General features: G+C 37.5%; 1 protein-coding gene across 2 annotated transcripts in view; it reads right to left on the bottom strand.

Annotated features, from left to right (window-relative positions):
• The window catches only part of LOC149533801 (peptidyl-tRNA hydrolase, mitochondrial-like), a 108,844-nt gene that overhangs the window by 71,954 nt on the left and 15,701 nt on the right, over window positions 1-21,189 (bottom strand). For both annotated transcript variants that reach the window (XM_089803385.1, XM_089803384.1), the window contains exons 2-6: window positions 11,955-12,189; window positions 11,708-11,792; window positions 11,395-11,462; window positions 9,102-9,152; window positions 8,883-8,956 (exon numbers count right to left, since the gene is read on the bottom strand). In XM_089803385.1, the coding sequence (XP_089659511.1) occupies window positions 8,883-8,956; window positions 9,102-9,152; window positions 11,395-11,462; window positions 11,708-11,792; window positions 11,955-12,164 (488 nt within the window). In that variant the 5' untranslated portion in view covers window positions 12,165-12,189. The remainder of the gene's footprint in view (window positions 1-8,882; window positions 8,957-9,101; window positions 9,153-11,394; window positions 11,463-11,707; window positions 11,793-11,954; window positions 12,190-21,189) is intronic.

Genomic DNA, 21,189 nt, shown 5'->3' with positions numbered 1-21,189 from the left:
AGGAGACCTTTGCTCCTACTGCAAAGATGAGCACCATCAGATTAGTCCTAGTGATGGCCGCACAATTTGGCTGGAAGGTTCATCAGATGGATGTCAAGAGTGCTTTCCTGAATGGTGATCTCCATGAAGAGGTCTACATGATGCAGCCTCCTGGTTTCAAGGTTGTTGGTAAAGACTATCAGGTTATCAGATTGGTAAAAGCCCTCCATGGCTTGAAGCAAGCCCCTCGGGCATGGTACATGAAAATTGATAAGTACCTAAGTCATCAAGGCTTCAAGAGGAGTTCTTTAGACTCAAATCTGTACATCAAGACTACTAACAGTGACATCATCCTTCTGGTTATTTATGTGGATGATCTAATCATCACTGGCAATTCGGTATCTTTGATCAGGGAATCAAACAAAATTTATGTCAGTCTTTTGATATTACTGACCTTGGGCTCGTGCATTATTGCTTAAGCGTTGAAGTTTGGCAGCAGTCTTCTGGTATATTCATCTCTCAGTCCAAATATGTCAGGGCCCTGTTAGACAAATTCCATATGCAGGATTGCAAACCTACATCTACACCTATGGAGAAAGGTCTCAAATTATCAGCAAGGTCTACATCTCCTTCCGTTGATGATACTACATACAGGCAACTAGTAGGCAGCCTCATCTACCTCTCTGCTACTAGGCCTCATATCAACTTCGCAGTCAGCTATATTTCACACTTTATGACAGCTCCTAAGGCTGATCATTGGATGGCAACAAAGCGTGTGCTTCGTTATGTGAGGGGCACTTCAGATTATGGACTTCTGTACTCTCAAAGTTCTAATCCTAAACTCAGTGGGTTCACAGATTTAGATTGGGCAGGCTCTATTGATGATAAAAAGTCAACTTCTGGATGTGTTCAGTTTGGGATCCAATGCAGTCACATGGACCAGTAAGAAGCAGCACGCAGTTTCTCTCTCCTCTACAGAGGTCGAATACATAGGGATTATTAAAGCAGGATGTGAAGATGTTTGGCTTCGTCGGATGCTTGGGGATATGCAGATGTCACCAGCAGGACTGACTACTCTGTTTGTTGATAACGAAGGTGTTATCAAGTTAGCACGAAATCCAGTCTTCCATGAACGAACCAAGCATGTGGATGTTCACTGCCATTACATACGACAGTTGGTTGAAGACAGGACTATAGATTTGCAATATGTTCCTACCATAGATCAGACTACAAACATTCTCACCAAGCCTCTTGATCCTGAAAAGTTTGTCAAATTCAGAGAACAGCTTGGTGTTCTAAATAGATTAACCATTAAGGGAGGGTATTACAATAATAGATAATTGTCTATTATTAGTTAATGGTAATCTATTGTAAATATCTAGTTAGCTTTCCCTTTTTTAGCTTTCTCTACTAGAATAGTATTTTCTATTCTTTTTTATAGTTTCCTAAGGAAACATCGCTTTATTCTTTTGTATATATAGACCTCTCGGTCTGTGTTAATAACAAGCAAATATTTTCCAATTACTTCGTAATAAAAACAGGCTGTTTTTGGCAAAATGCATATGCTAAAACATATGCAAATCCTTCAAAAATCACCGCCCATCTCTTGATAATGAACTTGTAGCCTTCAACGCCCTTTGTTGAAGCATTAACATATCACAAAAACATGCTTTCTTGGCAAAAATCACCACCTAGAATAGATAGGGAAAAAACGCATTTTGGAGGAGTTCTTACATGTCTCAAACAAATGCATTCCTTCTAAAAATCGCCACTTGGGAAAGATGAGATGTTTTTTCACCAAAACGCATTTCTCGGAAGTCGTGTTTATAATATATGTTTTCCCTTGGAAAAATGCCACTTCTCTCTATATGAAGAAAATCTCCACTCCTCTCTATATGAAGAAAAGCGCATTTTAAGAAAGCAAAGGCATGTGTTTCAACACATGTTAATCCACTAAAAATTGTCGTCCATGTAAAATAGAAGAAAAAGAGGAAAGTGTTTTAGAAAAACATGCATATTCGAAAAACATGTTTCTGCAAAGAAAATCGCCACTTTTGTTCTCATGGAACAAAACGCATTATGTAAGGTCAAAAACATGGGTTTGTAATATATGCCAAAGCACCAAAAATCTCCAGCAACATGGAATGGAAGAGCAAACGCATTTTTGGAACTCATTAACATATATTGGTAATATATGCTTTTGGCCTTGAATTTGCCACCTATGCTCTAAGTTAAAAGGGACAATGTATTTATAATCAACAACATATGTATTTGGGTACAAAATCGCCACTTTGGCTTATTGTGGGTGAAGAACTCATTTTAATCATACATTCACATGTTATAATGACATGCAAATATATTTCAAAAACCCACTTAAATGGTGATTTAAAAATACATATGTATTTGATTATTAAAAAAGAACTTCTAATACAATAAAATATGCAATTGTATTTAAAAGGCACACTTTTAATGATGTTGGGACTTAAAATTTATTGGCAGTGGATTTTCATTAAGTATTTTCATGTGGGTATATGCAATATGAAATTAAATTCCCACTTTATGCACTTAAGTTGTCTCATGTAATTATATTTAATATTCAAATATAGTTTTTAATAAAGTAACATCAGAAATAGTCTTGAAATAGGCTATTTTCATAAAACATAAAAAACTATGTTCAAATCAACTCAAACTGAGTTGAAATTTTAAAATGGACATCAAAATCCACCTTAGACATTAGATAATATTTTATATCGTGCAATTGCCAATAAGAAGCCCACTTTTATAAGGTTTTTAATAAAAATATGCAGTTGACCTGAAAACCCGCACTTTTTCCCTTATAACTTGAGCTAGACAACTCCAATTTGAATCTAAGTTAGCTCGAATCAAGCGGAATTCCAATCGTTGTTCACCTAAGGCAAAAAAAAGACCAAAAGCTATTTACAAAAAATCAAGGGTTTATAGTGTGAGATAAGATAAGATTATTAATGTCCAACAAAAGACCACAAAAGGTCTATGGTACTGAAAGTTTACAACCAGGAAGTTGACAATAGCATGAGCACCAAACGGTGTCAGAGAAAAGAAAAACAAGAAACAAGAAACAAGAAAAGAGAGGCCAAGGCAAAGACTAAGAGTCCTTCCTTGGCAAAAAGAAATCAGCCATAGAAGGATAAGGTTGTGAGTAGATAGAAGCCCTAGACTGTCTGCGTTAACTCGTGGAAGAGTGTCACTGACGTAAATAACCGTTGCGGGCCTGACAGATCTGGAATGGCCAGTAGAACCGGTAAAACTAGATGGCCTATTCATAACCCGTAAAGGAGATAAGGGTGTGAAAAAGGCAATAATAAGCTGATCAGAGGTATTGCCAGTGAGTAAGTAGTGACTGTAAAGTATTCGCACGAAGCAAAGTGGCCTCCTAAAGATAAAGAGCAAGACATCGCTAGTCATAATAATGGAAGAAGGTTGAGAGAGAACAATAGTCATGGAACAAACAATCAAATCTCCCTCTAATCTCATAAAAGATAGGAAATCGGAAGATAAAGTGAGCCTCTGTCTTGATCTCATCAAGAGTACACAACTCACAGATACGTTCACCTCTGTCAATATGATGATCGGTCTGAGCATGAAGAAGGTGAGAACCAACTCTGAATGACCCCAGAGAGATACATAGGACATGACTCCTCGGAGAATTAGGGATAATCTTGACGAAGAATCTTCAAAACAACACATAGACAAGACTACAAAAAGAACAATTCAGAGATGAAAAATTGTTTTCATGAAGCCTGACCAATGCATTGAAACAAAGAGGATTTGCCTACAAATCCATGAGAAAGTTCCGTAGGGTTGCCTCAATTTTATGATGTCAAAATTGAGGACTTATTATCCATTTATTGCATTCAAGTTTAGCATTTATTCTATATATTTGAAAAAAACAAAAAATCATATATCTCCTAAAAACAAATTTGCAAAATTCGAAAAACACAAAAAAAATTATTCTACAGCATTATTTGAAGAGGGGCCAACAAGGCTTATTACAAAGTTTCACTCTCTTCTAAACCAGCTAGTTAGGATTAGTGAGGAAGTAAAAGATGATGATGCTAAAGAAATATTTTTGAATAGTTTGCCTATACATATGTTTAGAATGGTGTTCAAATTAAGCAAGGTAACTACTAGTCTTGAAGGAGTAATATCTACTGTACTTGATCTCGATGAAGATTCAGAATTTGAAGAGGCTTTATATGTACATAACAAAGCAAGAAAAGGCAAACACAAATCCAAGCATATTCCTTCAAAAATAAAAATCAAATGCTTACATTGTAATGAAATGGGGCATGTAAACTTAAGTTACAAGAAGAGGGCACAAGATCTACTAGACAATAAACTAGATCATCATGCTTAATTACCTAAAGAAATTGATTGGGAAAACCATACCATGGATGAAGAGCTATCATGTCCTAGTGATAAAGAATATCTACTTTAGATAAATCCAAGACTAGAGATTGGAAGCATTGGAGGCTACAGAACAATCAAAGTGCTCTCGTCAATTGCCAATTACGAGGCCGCTCATTAATTTTGGTTGCAGTTTATGAAGCTTGATACATTTTGTTTTTCAGTGTTGCAAGTGGTGTGAATAAGAAGAAATTTCACATCGTGAGAAGGAATAATGCACAATGTTCCATTCCCAGTTTGTGATATGTTTGGGGATCTCCATTCCCTAATGTGCAAGCATAGTGGCGAACAAAGCACTAGAGTAAGTCAATTCATGGATTTTAAAAGGGTTTGTGAGAAAATCCAGAAAACCATGCTGAGTTGGACAGATGGTGGAGGTTCTTGTCTTTGTAGTAAGCCCTGTTTTAAAACCATGGGAGGAGAGACTTTCTTTGGATCAAGGTCATGAATCAATTGGACATGCCACAAGGGTGAGCGTACTACAATAGAGTGCATGAATATTTTTCTACCATGTGAACATTAAGGAGAGGGGCGGGGTGGGGGGAGGGAATGTAAGGAAAATTAATGTTTACATTATTTTTTAAGTGCTAATAATTATGTAAATGTAGTTATGTTGTTAATAAACAAATCACTAGTATAGGTTTGGATGGTTAGTTGCATATATTTTTTATATAACAATATATGTTATGAACGTGAATAATATGAAGGGATATTTGTTATAACACCTCACTATTAAAAAAAGGATATCTTCTAGCTTGTAAGTGGCTATATATTAGCCATATATTATGTGTTCAAATTGAGAGCACCGTATTATTTGAGTTTAATCTTAAAACTTCTTTCTTTGACTATATTTCAATAAAGATGGGTTGGATGGTGTATCTAATTTTACTTAATGGAAATTTGAAGTCATAATTGTGCTTGAAGAGAACGATCTTCTCAACTACGTGAAGTTTGATGTAGCTGAACCTTCTAATGACATTGAGAAAGCTCAATGGAGGATGAACAATAGCATGGCAAGGAAGATATTGATTGATTCTATTAAGCATCATCTGGCACCTGATATATGTAGGTTGAATTAAGCTAAACAGATGTTTTTGAGTCTTCAAAGCTTGTATAAATTCAAAAACACTAGTAGAGCTCTAGCCTTGAGACATCAAATCCTTCATATTAAATTGGCTAGAGGAGAATCTATTGTTTCTTTCTTCATGAAGATCACAAAATTGAAGAATCCCAGATTCAAATTAGGACAAAGACCAGATCACGTTGGATATGAATGGCCTTCCTCATTCTTGGGAATCTTTCATTCAAGGGATTAGTAGAAGAGATGAAATTCCCAAGTTTGAATGTTTCAGAGTTGTATCCAAGAGAAATGTAGATTGGAGGCAAGAAGAAATGGGCGCAAATCTCACCATGAAGAAGATTATGCCCTTGTTGCCCAAACTTCTAAAAGGAAAGGAAGAAAAAGAAATTTCAAGAGGTATAGAGATACGAATTCTGATTCAGCCCCTGAACCTAATAAGAAGAGATCTCATAAGTAAGAGACCTAAGTATGAAACCTTATGAGACTTCTCAAGATTTGGATATTATTGCCCTTGTTTCCCGTTCCAAGCCTTTAAGTGTTAAGAGACTTCAAATTAGCAAGTATGGAGAGATGTCATGATGGAAGAATATCAATCCATTATCAAGAATGAAGTTTGGCATATTTTTCCTAGGCCTAAAGGTAAATCTGTTGTTTCTTCTAAGTGGTTGTTCAAAATTAAACATGTAGCTGATGGAAGTGCTGAAAAGTATAAAGCTAGATTTGTGGCAAGAGAGTTTTCTCAAAAGGAAGGTATAGATTATGAGGAGACATTTGCTCCTACAGCTCGGTATACGTCTATCAAAACTAGCATTGCAATTGCAGTTGAAGGGTGGAAATTACATCAAATGGATGTAAAGAGGGCATTCTTGAATGGTGTTAGTGAAGAAGAGATATTTATTAAGCAGCCAGAGGGCTTTATGATTCATGACAAGGAATCACTTGTATGCAGATTGAAAAAGGCTTAGCCCTTAAGCAAATTCTGTGTATAGTATGAAAGAGCTAACCATTATTATTCGAGCTTGGACTTCCTTAAAAATGATGCAGATCCAAATCTCTATTTCAAGGTAATTGATAATAAAGCATTCATTTTAGTTCTTTATGTTGATGATCTTTTTATTACTAGAGCGGATGAGCTTATTGCCAAATGTAAGAAAGAGCTAGCTTCTGAACTCGAGATGAAAGATCTCGGTCTTATGCATTACTTCCTTGGATTAAAAATGTGGCAAAGACCAAATGAGATAATCCGGAGTCAAGGGAAATATGCTTCTGACATTTTGAAAAGATTCAGTATGTTAGGTCTGCAAGTCTATGTCAACTTCTATGGAAGCAATTCTGAAAAAGTTACATGAGGTTGCAGCCAATTCATATTTAATTGATCCCACCATGTATAGACAATTGATTGGCTCACTAATGTATTTGGTCAATACGAAGCGCCTGATAAATGTTATGTTGTTAATACTCTCAGTCAGTTCATGTGTGAGCTTAGACAGATTTATCTTGTTGTGGCTAAGAATATATTAAGATATGTGTGACAGTGGGATATGGTCTCAAACATACTTCTTGTGAAGTTCTGAAATTGCAAGTTTTTCCGATTCAGACAGGGCAGGGTATATGCCTAACAGGAAGAGAACTTCTGGTAGTTGTTTCAGCGTAGTTTCAGCTATGATTTCCTGTTGCAGTAGGAAATAGTCATGTGTGGCTCAAAGTACAACATAAGCTAAATATGTGGCAACTTGTGTGGCAACTCGAGAAGTAGTCTGGCTTTGAAAGCTTTTTGCGTGTCTGTTTGGGCAGGTTTTGGAACCAACTGTGATTCTTTGTGACAACCACAGTTGTGTGAAGCTTTCAGTTAATCCTGTTTTTCATGATAGAACCAAGCATGTGGAGATCAAGCATCATTATTTAAGAGATATGGTTCAAAGGATGGCAGTTGAGCTGAAATACATTTGCACAGATAAGTATTTAAGAGATATGGTTCAAAAAATGGCAGTTGAGCTCAAGTGCATTTGCACAGATGAGTAGACAGCTGACATTCTCACCAAGCCACTTCCTAGAGTGAAATTCTCTTATTTTCAAGATAAGCTTTTGGTGTTCAATGAAGTATAAGTTGGTGATTGTAATGGTGAGCAGCTATCTCTGGGTCTAATTTAAACATTACTACTTCTGTTTATTGTTTCATCTGCTTCAAACATTTGTGTGTATGATCAATGTATGATCAATTTTGAGGAGTAAATCATTTTCATACTTAGTATTTGTGAGATGCATAAGGTTTCATATATATTATTGTTGCTAAGCAAGTGTGTAGCTCGAATTGTTAACAGACACTTCTGCTGATTGTTAAGAGTTAACAATCTCTAATTAGATATTCTTCTGATTCAGCTTGATAACAGTGTATTCAGATTTTCTGAATTCAATAAAGGATCATTTTTAATGTGGCTGGTTTTTTCACCCTCAGGTGAAGAGCTTTCCAGGATAAATAATTGTACAATTTGTTCTTGTGTCTTTCTGAGTTTCAGGAAATTGGTTCTGTTCTTTTCTGGTTCAAAATTCAACAAGGGGTTTGATAGTACAAAATCATGTTGTTGTGCATCAACTTCTTTTGACAAGTTTTGGCGAAATTGTCGACTTCAAAGTTTTTTGCCATTTTTTTATCAGCAAAAATCAATGTTTTTCGAGAAGTCAATTTTGGTCTCTTGATGATGGGAGGGATGGCTTCATAACCCAACATCATGTTGGAAGGCACTCAACTTGTTCCTGTTCTTGGTCAAATGCAAAAGTTTTGCCAAATGCAGCAATCAGGGAGGGTATCAGCCGCAGGCTCATGTCGCAAGGCATTACTAAATAGGAGTTAACCTACTATGCATTCCTGGCCAAATGACCTACAGATTATGTCAATCTTTTAGCAGGTAGTCAGTACAATGACCATTAAGGGAGTGTACTAAAGTAATATTGGGATATTTAGTATAATAAGCGCATATGTAACTTCCTTTTAAGTGTGCCAGTCAGTTTCTAGTGATTTTATATTCTTTAAAGTAGTTTAATTAGTTTAGTAACTTTCTGTTGTCTTTAGTTCTCAATTGTTTCCTTTATGAAAAGATCATTTTGTAATTGTTTATTTAAGAAGTATTCTTCTCCTTTGTTTACAATGAAATATCATTCGATTATCCTTTCACTAGCTTCCAAGTCTGTTCAGGAGCGTGGATAATAGCTACTATGGTATTTCTTGTGAATATTGCAAACATCACTGGTGCTAAGTGGGAAGGTAAACTAATGGTGATAACTAAATTATTAAATTTTCCATGGCATTTAACAAGTTGGCTGATTGAATATGCACAACCAAAAAGGAAGAAAAGAATCGTGTCTTCAAAGCAATTACCCATTATGGAGCCTATGCCCACCCTTTGCTTGTAGCCGCAATATACCACATGCCAGCTCTGTCATGTCAACTATCTAAAGAAACAGAAATTTAAAACCCATGTCAAAAACATAATAATTAATAAAATGTCAAATCTGGACATTTACAAAATAAACTGCAATGTTCAAGATTGATATTTATCTGACACAGTATCAAATTATGTGTGAGGCAGAAATGTACCAGAAGAATGCGGTGAAAAGGTATTCGATAATATACTGCAAGTGGTCCAACCTTGAACAATTAATGCCAATAAAGAAAAGAAGATATCAGTTTAACTGTAAACAGAACAGTACAATACATAGACATATATGGTTGAAAGAATTTAAGAAAAATACATGGCTGTAGCATTCAGTAAAATCTAAGAAACACACACCAAAACAGATCAGAAATAGCATAAAACCTAAAATGCACAAACAAGTCAAGAATCAGATGGATTGACAATTTATGACAAACTCAGAATGCTATGAAAGAAAATTGCACTGTGGAAAAGGTATATTAATAAAATAGTCTAATAAGTTGAAGTTTTCATCTTTCCATTATCCTTTTTGGCTTAAGTTGCAACTATTTACAATTTTGTACCAACTAGTGTTACTAATGAAGCACTTTCCAGTACCATATCAAGATCTGTCTTTGGTAAATGATGCTATGCTTCTGGTATTTGAGGCCAGCCATTTAGGTAAATGTTATTACTCTAGGAACTTCAATGGATCAATCCTAATAAGCAGTCAGACCTTATTCTGACATTGGATAAGGAAGAAGTCTTCATAGATAACTTACCATAGTTTATTATTTCTTTGGTCATGGGCTTAAAAAAGGCTTCATGATGAAATCAGCAAAAAGGACACTTTTAAGGATTTTACCAGAATCATAGGTGGAATCAGGAAAAAGAGTCATCCACTCTTCACTTTCACTTCTGAAAGTTTACAGTTGAGGATAATTACTTGGCATGGTTTGATTTTTTATTTTCAATTGCCAGTCCTGTCTCCTGCAATCTCCATGATAAAGTCACTCACTCACCTCACAAAAGCATACCAATCAATTTATTATGTTCACAGTTCACATGTCAAAAGAGTAGTTCTGACTTCTACATACTTCTTCCCAAAACCTATACTGTACTTAAACAAATATATTTTACAACTAATAGTTAAGTCTCTCAGAACACCAAAGAGAATCGATTTCTTCTCAAGAACAACTGTAATACCGTACTAATACTTCTACCTATCATCAGAAATATTCACTCCTAACTAAGACAGCTTGGGAAAAATTAAAAAATCCATTGTTATCCACTTGAAACAGTATCGTTCTCCCAATTGTATGAGTTCAAATTCATTTTATTAAGTTTCAAGAAAATGATCTGTTATTGAGACAACATAAAAACAAATTTATATGTGGGACGTGAAAGGGTGCAAAGTGACTATGAAGTAGGCTTTGAGGGAACAACAAAATACAAAAATGCTTTAACCAAAGCAAAGAATTCAAATAATTAAAAAAAAGGATTGTTTGAACTAAACTGTATCACTTCATGGGTAAAAGGACAATTCAAATATTCTTTGGCCAAAGCTGTTAATTTAAATAATTAACAATAATTTGAATTAAACTGAGTCACTTCGTGGGTAAAGGGGCATGTGCATAGACATTTGTATTAAAAAGCATTGATAGGTTGGCTATGTCAGTTATTCCATGGTTGCACAGATTTCACACAGGTTGGCAACACATTACTAGACTCGTCATGATGAGTTGAGATCCTGTCATGGGGTAGAACAAAGAAGCCTATGACTTCATCACAGGGTGGAAATCGTTCCAGTGATACTGTCTCTCCTTTTCCACTCTAGATGACAGAGAAAGGGCAAAAGAGGTTTGGCATACAATGTTATATCTAATGATTGCTTTACTAATTTAAAGAGTAGACGACTCTTATTTTCTCATCGAAATACTCCTTTGTAGTATTAGACCTCTAAACTGTTATGAAAATGCTTGGCTAATATGATTAGAAGGTTTCATATGTTTTCAAATGTTATTTCTAAAGTATTATAAATGTCTATTTATGGGAAAGAAAATTAATATTATAATCTATTCGTATTGCATAATTGTGTAACCATTGGTATGTCTGTTATACGATTTGTGGTTGTCAATTAGTATGATGTTACATAACTATCTAAATAAGCATCAATATAAAGGCCAACAAGGACATGTGAATAGCTGGAAAAGGCAAGTCCCATCACCATAGGGATCTCTAGGCAGTCTATGGCAGTCCTAAAAGGCCAAACATAAAATCTTAGTTACTTCACAAATTAACTATAGAATGGTAACTCATTTCCATTCATTAATGAGATTTTCAAAAGGCTAACTAAGAATGACTAGAAGTAATGAATGTTGGTATTGAAGCTTTATAAATATTTAGAATGTTGTTTAAAAAACTCAATGAACCTAACTCATAAAGATAAACTTATGAAGATATGAATCTCTCACTCACTGATTCACCGGTTAAGTTCATATAAGTTTGAGGTTTAGCAAGGAGAACTGGTGCATTGCAAATATAGCCTGCAAAAATAAGCTCAAGTATCAATATTTTAGCAGCAAAATAATGGGCAGGCCATTTGACACTGACTCTGTCCAAATTCTCTATTGCTTGATTTTTTAGAACAAAAAACCTCAATTCAACAATTTTTATTGATTACTAAGATGTTTACATGTTCCACATTCTGGCATTCACTCTGCAAATGCAGCATTGACTATTGTTTAGAAAAACAAAGTCATGTTTCTCCTGGGACACTTCAAACTCTTACCTTTTCCAATTAGTGCTTTTGATTGAATTGCATTCATGGAAATGCCTTCAGCTTTAGCAATGGAATCAATCATCTCAAATCCCACCTATTTTGAACATTGAAATAGCTGATCAAAATGAGCTACAGGAAGTATATAGCTCTAATTCCAAAAAATCTACTCTGGAAAGCAAAGCAAAATTGGGGAAACATCTGAAGCATAATCAATTGAAGGCAGAAATGTACAAAAACAAAATAAGTTACTAAATACATTATGCCTGGTGCCTTCAAACTTCTTCCCTGGATTTCCCAATCCAACCAACAGCCAGGGTTTGGAATTATTATGGAAAGAACTTCCTCCTTCAATGCGTAACGAACATCTAGCAGGTACTCGTGAATTGGAGATTGCTTGGCTAGATATAATTGTTGAAGTTTGACAAGGCTTGTATGGCACTGGAGGGCATGTCACACACAGTAGCATTCTGCCAAATCTGTCTTACTGCGGCCTGCAAATTTATGAACATAAAGCACATTGAACTATATATCTTCTCCTTATTGTTTATTAATAAAGAGATCTTTCACATTACTTTTGGAACAATACTAAAAGCAATACAATTTATTTTCTCATTGAATAGATTTATTTTCTCATTGAATGTCCAAGTCCAATGATCTTTAACAAACACAACCATAAATTTCATGCATTTATAGTTGCAGGCAGCAAATAAGACAACCATGACTATAAGGGAAAGGACTGCTCTAAAATACCATCAAAGAAATACCGCAGCATGTCATTCAAGAACGACAGAGATGTATCCTTTAAGCCAACTGTCAACAGATTTTTGCATAACTTAAGCAGTAGATACAAAGACCTAACATTCTTCTACAGGTTTAAATGCAGGTAGAATATCAACTCTCAAGATGGATTTGAATCAGTGAAAAACATCTCTTAGAACCAACATCCAGGGATCATTTAATCTTCAGGTATCCTCTCTAAGTCTCTGTCATGCAATTTGTTATCATTATCACTCCTTGTCAATATTTGCAGGGCTCACTGAAGACCTTCATTCAATATAAAGATCAGAAATCCCTAGCCTTATTTAGTTGAGAGATATTTCAGTTTAGAGAAAAAGAAACCTCACCAACAGATTTCCTAAGACCAAAGTAAGTCAATGTAGCTCAAAAGTATAACAAAAGGGGTGCTAAAAGGATCCACCAGCCAAAAATATTAAATCTTAGAAGAGAAATAGGAGGCAAAATGACCTAGATGGAAAGGTGTAACCTAAACAGGTATTCTCTAGAACAAGTAGTATATAAAAAGCAATGCACTAGAAAGAAATCTAGCGAACGAGAAGTCTAATTCTAAAAGATGACTGTTGGAAGATCAAGAGGAAAGAACAGGTAAGGAACAAGGTTCTACCCTGCATCAGAGTCAGAAGCGGAAGGGGAAACTGTTAGCACAAAAAAATTGAACCCCTTATAGAAAACAATTCAAAAGAATTTAATTTTAGAATTTAATCCAGTTGTAGCCAATTTGATTGATTCTAGTTTTGCACCATTGAAAGTTCTATAGAAATTTGGTCTATTATCACCTGCAGCAAGCTATAGGATACCTGTAGCAGCTAAATGGATCCCTGCAACAACATTGTGTTCACATATAGCATTGCTACAGAGAACCTGCACCTTGATGCCAAGGTATTTGTAGACCTCAACAAAAGTGCCTGACTAGAAAACCATTAGATCCAAACTTCTTCAAGTTTTCTAAATCATTTACTCTGTCCCAAGATACAAATCCTCATTGAGCCTTTCGATCAATCATACTGCCTCCACTTTGCAACTTTATCATTCAAACCTGGAATCAATTCTACTCCCTCCATTTTGCAACTTTATCATTTGAGCCTTGAATCAACTCTATTCCCTCCACTTTGCAACTCTGTCGTTTGAGCCTTGCAACTCCTCAAAACCTGTACAACTGACTCAACTTCCATATACAATGAAGCATGACTAGGATGAAGAAGGGCAATCTACTCGAAGTAAAGATTTTTGTTGATGGGAATGCATGAACCATGCTCATTTTGCTTGCTATGCCTCTTCAAATCGATGGGAAGAAGTGTAAATGAATTAAACTTATATCAGACTGTATGTACTTTTATCAGTTTTGATCAATCTTTAATGTCTGCAATAGATGTAAATCCCGTTGTATGTAGAAGCACGATCTGCTGGTAATATAGACTTCAAGTCTTAGTCTCAATCTGCAGTGATAAATCCGATCTGTGATAATGTCAATCTCTAATTCTGAATCTCGACCTGTAAGAACACACTGAATTGTGACCTGCAAATGCGAATATAAATTGGATAACAACTTGTTGAGAATAAGTGACGATATTGGTTATCAATCTGCTGTAGGTATTGACCATATATTGAGTTCGATGTCAATACCACAATAAATGATGCACATATATATTGTCTTCAATAGATGCCTCTCAAGATCGGTCATGATCTTTCAATATAGGAGTCACAATTTGTTTACTGATTTAGTTAGTATTAACTAACTGTTGTCGGTAAATGTATAATGTAGCCGATGGGTAGAATAGTATCCGAACGGGCGCATGATGCTTGAGTCACCCCTTCGGAAAGGTATATGTATACGTCCGAGATGGACTTTGGAATCAGGAAGAGATCATTGTAGTCATTGTAATCGGATTGTAATCTGCAAGTGCATACATGAATAAAGTACCTGTTCTGAATTGAATCGTGTTATACTTGTGTTGAACTTCTTACCCTATGCAGTAAACATTTGGCGTCGTTGCCAGACGAACCTGGAACGAAGGAATGATATGAAGATTGATGCCAAATTTGCCAAACAAAGATCGGAATAAGGTGAAAGATAAGCATGAACTAAGTACAGCAAAAGAAATTTTAATTTTAACATAGCAAGCAGAACGCAAACAGAGACTTCAGTAGATTGCCGAGGGGCACCGAAGGGGTGAAGAGGCACAGACGGAGGGAGTGCACTCACCTAGTAAGCTGAGGAGTGCCGAGGAATTGCTGGAAGAAACTCGACAACGCTTGAATTTGGTGGAGGAAACAAGGGAAGAATTCTTTAACCTGTATACGCCGAGGGGAGAGTGTCCGAACGGAAGGGAAGCAACCCGCACGGCTCAGAGTGTCGAGGGAGCACAAGCATGGAGGGATCTCTTCGTTCCTGATACACTGGACGAACGGATATAGACAGAGAATAGAACATCACTTGAAGACTTGTCACCAGACAACGCGGTTGTTGGGAACAAAACTGTTGTCCAGAACAGCGCAGGAGCACAGAACAGCGCGGGAGTCCAAAACAGCGCGAGAGCTCAGAATAGCGCGGGTACACAAGTACCTCAGAATGAAAGACAAGTAACAATGGCTGGCCCTAAAGAAAAGTTACCCAAGTTTCACAGTGATGGTTCAGCAGACTCTATCAGACATTGTAAAACGTGTGAAACCATATGGATGGCAAATGGTGTGACGGATGAGGATGATTGGGTAAGACAATTTCCAGCGACCCTATGGGGTGTGGCGATAGACTGATTTTCTGACACTAGTCCTCAAAAACTTAATACATGGGAGAATGTTAAAAAAGAATTTATCGCAAAATTCAGATTACTCCGAGATGATAATGAAATAGTGGTAGAAATCTACAGCACCAAACAAGGAAAGAATGAGACAGTCCGAACCAATGCCAGGCGACTGAAGGAATTGATCGGAAAGATGGAAAGTCAACCAGCGGATGGGTTGAAAAAATGGTGGTTCGTGGAGGGGCTACGGCCGACTCTTAAAAAGAAAATGAAGATTGTACCACCATCATCGTACACCGATGCATACACTCGTACCATGGATTTAGAAAGCAAACAGAAGACGAGTAAGAAGAAGGAACATAAGTCCTCTGATTCAGGTGATTCATCCTCGGAGAGTAGTAGTAGTGATGAGGAATCAAACAAGAAGGTGAAAGCGCTACAGAAAGACATGCTGCGGATGATGAAAGAATTCAAAAATTTGAAAAAGAATCTAGATACAGTAAAAGGAGAACTATGGTGTAAAAATTGCAAGGAGGACGGACATACGAAGGGTTCATGCCCGAAGAAGCAGTTTTGTGACATCTGCCAAGTAGCGGGGCATTCCTTGAAAGAGTGCCCGTTTAATTTGAAAGCAAAAGGACACCAACAGGTGTTACTCACGCAGGAAGCGTCAAACAATAGCAATAACGCGGGCAATGATGCAACTTCAGGTGGATATAGAAATAACAATAGACGTGGAAGGGGCGGAAGCAATAACAACAACAATGGAGGCCGAAGTAGAATACAATATGATGCAAGTGGAAGGTCGATGATACAGTGTCGGGCATGTAATCTTTGGGGTCACTTTGCGAGGGACTGTACTACGAAAGAGGCGTCGCAACTACTGTGCAGATGGTGTGGTCCAGGGAACCATGAAGATTCAAAGTGTCCAAAGCAAAGCATAAATTTATTAAGTATTGAAACAAGTAATGAGAACGTGTTGGCGATCACGCGGGAACAGGAGAGGAAGGCAAAATATCCGAATGTGGAAGAAGAGAAGGAGAGGTTACAAAAAGCCCGAACAGAGATAGAGAAGCAGATGAGAGCGGAGAAGTCACAAGTAAAAGACACTGCGAAAACTTCGAAAAGAAAATTGGCGGAACAAGACATGGTGAAACAGATAATGCAAATGGAAGTACCAATTAAATTAAATGATCTTCTTCTCACCATGCCACAATTACGTACGGCTATTATAAATATGACACCGTCCCCGAGAGTAATGGAGGAAGCAAAGGATAGTACGGAAACAACCACAGCAACAACAACAGATCCGATGTTACTAGCACTTACGACAGGTAGACATCTAGCAGTGGTGGAGATGGGCATTTTGGGTACGGTGCTAACGGATACAATAGTAGATGGAGGATCGAGAGTAAACGTGCTGCCGGAAGATATCTAGAAAAAACTGGGACAACCTACACTATGGCCACCCACCTTTCAGTTACTTACAGCAGATCAACATGGGATAAAACCCTTGGGCACTCTAATGGCGCAGCCAGTAACAATTGGGGCACAACCATTTTTACTGGATTTTGTAGTTATTCCATTAAAGAGAAGAGGGTATGATGCCATCCTAGGACAGGGGTGGTTGGTGCAGGCTAAGGTAAAGCATGATTGGAAAAGGAACACCCTGTCAATGGAGAAGGGAGGTAGGAGATTTATAATCGATTTGCATACACAGATGGTAGGAGAAAAAGCCACGTCGTTGGACTCAGAAGGCGATGGCGAGAGTGATGACGAAGGGAAAAAGAGGATGGAACCAGATGATGAAGGGGTGCTGAGAATAGGAGTGTCGAATGATGACGACCTAGATTCAGTAAACGGATTGCTACATTGGCAAATGGAAGACTATGAGGTCTTTCCAAGCTGCAATATTTTGAGTGTCGAGGAAGGAAAAGAAGGCCATAAGTTTCCGAAGGAGTACAATGAACTGAAGGAAGGAGAAGCGCAGGTGGATGAAACACCAGCCCATACGTTCAGTAAAGATAAACCGATGAAGTATGAAGAGCCGACGGTGAAAACAATGAACTTGGGTGATGAGGAAAATCCGAAGAACATTCTTGTAGGAGATGATTGGAACCCAGTACTAAAGGTGGTAGCATTCAGAATATTCATGGAGTATAAAGATGTTTTTGCTTGGACGTATAAAGACTTAACAGGGGTACCACTAGAGCTATGTGTCCACCGGACACCATTAATCGAAGGTGCGGTACCTGTACAGAAGCGGTCGTACCGAAGGAATAAGAACTTTGTAGCATGGGCCACGAAAGTTGCACAAAATAGGTGGAAGGTATGGTGTCAGAAGCTTTTAAAATTAAACAGATTTCAACTTGGTCAGTTAGTACTAAAGTATAATGGACGAAATGAAATAAGGCTTGGGAAATTTAAAGTTAAATGGGTTGGACCACACAAGATACGGGAAGTTGGGTATAACGGAGCAATTAAATTATGGACATTGGATGGAAAAGAGATTCTAGATGTCGTAAATGGATCAAAGTTGAAAATATATAGGGAAAGGAAGGATCCTCTGTGTGCAAATAATTGAATGAAGAAAAGATGTTTGTAAATAATGTAAATAATGTACATATGTATAATATTAAAGTCGAATATAGTTAAAATATCAAGTGATAAACTGTAAAAGTAGGAAGTGATAAAATCATAGTTCCAAGAATCACGGCGATTCATGCGATTCACGCGATTCGGCGATTCGATTCAAGCCAAACGATTTTTTGTGAATCGGTGAATCGAATCAGCGATAAAGGGTTTATGAAATAAGTTACTCACTAAATTTCAAGGGTTTTTTAAATTTTCCGATTCATGGCCGATTCGATTCCGATTCATGGCCGATTCACAATTTGATTCGGCCTTGCCGATTCCGATCCGATTCCGATTCTTGTTACTTTGGATAAAATGAAACATGAAGCATAAAACATATTGGAATTTTCGGGGGGAACAAAAGCCTGTAGTACGACTGTAGAAGACTATAAGAAAGACCGTACGGCTAATTGCTAGAAGCCAAGACTCCGTATGGACTTAGAAAATATTGAAGGTGCAACCGTACGGCCAAGACTGGAGCATAGGAGATATAAATTGAAGACCATACGACCAGACTAAGACAAAGAAGAGTGCATTGAAGTCCGTACGGCCCGAGAAGCCCATACAGGATACCTGAGGAGTCCATACAGTGATACCGCACAGCTAGGAGCAGACGATCGTATGACCTGTACGGACTGGGCAGATAAAGAAAGCAAGATGTCTGTATGGCTTCAGGCAGAAGCAAGGAAGTATGGACTAAGGTCCGTACAGGATACCGTACAGTAACGAGGAACATAGCAAAACCTCCGTACAGTGACATCGTATGGCCGACAACAAGATCAAGAGACCGTACGGCTGAGAGATAAGTTCTCTAGGAAGATAAAGCGTACGGCCAGCTAGGAATAACAGATAAATATTGCATAATTCGTACGGTAGCAGGCAGAGGTAAATGGAATAAAGGGAAGTCCGTACAGAGGAGGAACAGAGTCTGTATGGTAGAATCAAAAAGGAATTCACATAAGCCATGAGTTGGAGCCGTACAGATCAAGAAACAAGAAATTTAGAGCAGTACAGAAGGGGAATTGAAGAGATCATAAAGAGTCAAACTAAGGCAAAACGAATATCATACTAGGGAAGCCGTACCATCACCTAGGAGGTTGAATCCAGTCAAGCCGTCTCATAGAAATTGTTTACAGGATTCAAAGAAGCCGTATAGTACGGAAGCCAGAAAAATTGTGAACAGTAATTGCCATAACGGTGTGACATTTATGTAGTCTGCAGGAAAGAGGAAGTGGAAGAGCAAAAAATAAAATAAAAAAAAACGACGACAGAGTGAAACAGTTCGGAATGAGTAATACATAATGCCAAAGGGAAGGGTAGACATAAGCAGTTGCCAGAAAGAGTGTGGAATCGGAAAAAAATGACAGAAATGGTGTGTTCCGTGCAGTTTTGTGTGGGTTTCGGAGTGCTAATGTGGCAAGGAGCGCACCTGGGGCGCTGCCCCTCGACCCCGCTGGGGGCGTTGCCCCCTAGACACCCAGTCGTTGCGGATATCAATCGTGGGAAGTGTGACCAGTTGATGAGACCTAGAGCTACTGCTGTAGGCATGAGTGTTTGTGTGTCAGAGGAGGCACTTGGAGTAGGTGTTGGGCGTGAGGCTATCTTGGTGGATGTGTAGAGAGCTCTGGAGGAGCTGATCATCCAGTGGAAGGCAGTATGGCGACACTTGGCTCAGTGTAACCAGGAGTTGGAAACAGAGAAAGCAGCACAGGTGGCTATCAAGGTCAGCTAAGGAGATAGTATTGTGTTAGCAGAGGCTACAGATACAACGTGGGTTGGAGACCAGTTTGGTGCAAGCATAGGATGAATGTGAAAGTGATGCGACAGAAACAGATCTATCTTGTTGTAGTTAGTCAATTAATGTATTTTGTTGTTAATTTGTCTCAGATATTTTGTAATTGTCGTCCGGAGACGACCTTTCTTTTGGGGGGGGGATGATGTTATCGGTAAATGTATAATGTAGCCGACGGGTAGAATAATATCCGAACGGGCGCGTGACGCTTGAGTCACCCCTTCGGAAAGGTATATGTATAAGTCCGAGATGGACTTTGGAATCAGGAAGAGATCTTTGTAGTCATTGTAATCGGATTGTAATCTGCAAGTGCATACATGAATAAAGTACCTGTTATGAATTGAATCGTGTTATACTTGTGTTGAACTTCTTACCCTATGCAGTAAACACTAACTAATCCAATCTCGTAAAAGATCTGATTAGTTAGTTAATACTAACTAATTGTGATTGTTTTATATATCCAAATTGATCAATCTGCAATACATAAATGCATCGTATTTCATCTCAGTTGTGCTTGGTCGGTATCTGATTATAATATGTATATATATGTGAGTGTATGTAAAACATAGTACACACACACATATATAAAATTTGTAGTCTCAAGAGATCTGACCGACGCTATTCATTAACACTCCCTCTTAGCTAGGGAAGATAATTAAGATGAATGAATTTTAGAAATCACCTTACTCATGACGTCAAGGAGTATATTTAGAATATCTGATAAAGGGTGCTCCCCTTAAAACTATAAACTCATAACAGAAACAAAGAAACAACAGCCAATGCGAGAACAAAATATGGACTTCTTATTTGCACTGCAAATGCAGAATTACAGAATTCTCAAGTACAATATGCTAACCCACACGGGCGCCTTCACTACAATAATTTGCAAGACAAGTTGTGAACTATCACCCAAAGCTATCCTAGACAATGTTCGGGCCTTTCTTAAATAGGCAATTTTATGTCGCCCGAAAAGGTTCTAGATATTGAAACTTAATACCTAGGGCCGACAGACTATAACAATACATATAGAGTCGGTCGAATACATCTTTGACAATTATTTTAGATATTTCAAGTAGCCCAACTTTAAAAGGCCATAACTCACAAACCATTGCTCCGACTGGCTATTATAACCACTTTTCGAAAATGCCAACTCCTAATCTACAGGCTTGGAACAATGCTAGTGCCCTTCCATTAAGTTTTTGAACCTCATCCGGGCACTCTAAGGCCTCCAACGGTGAGCCTAAAGACTTTTCTGCAAATTTTTCCACCGAAAATCCGCAATAACTTCTCTAATACTTATGCTTGAGCAATGAGATTTTTATAGTAGGTTTACAACTCTAAAATGAACCAAACTGTAGAAAATGAGAACATTCTGAGCTCATATGACAAACTTACTAAAAATAGGAAGTTCCCATAAATAGTAACCACCCTGTCTACTAGTCCTTATTAAAATAGAAAAGACTGAAATACAAATATTTCTGGGGTGATGCAAGATTGCTCTTACACCCAAGATGCTCCTACATCAA

The sequence above is a fragment of the Cupressus sempervirens genome, chromosome 10 (genome assembly GCF_028749045.1).
Source record: "Cupressus sempervirens isolate cs-2001-9-10 chromosome 10, ASM2874904v1, whole genome shotgun sequence".
NCBI classification, from domain to species: domain Eukaryota; kingdom Viridiplantae; phylum Streptophyta; class Pinopsida; order Cupressales; family Cupressaceae; genus Cupressus; species Cupressus sempervirens.
This window is presented reverse-complemented; position numbering and strand designations above follow the sequence as displayed.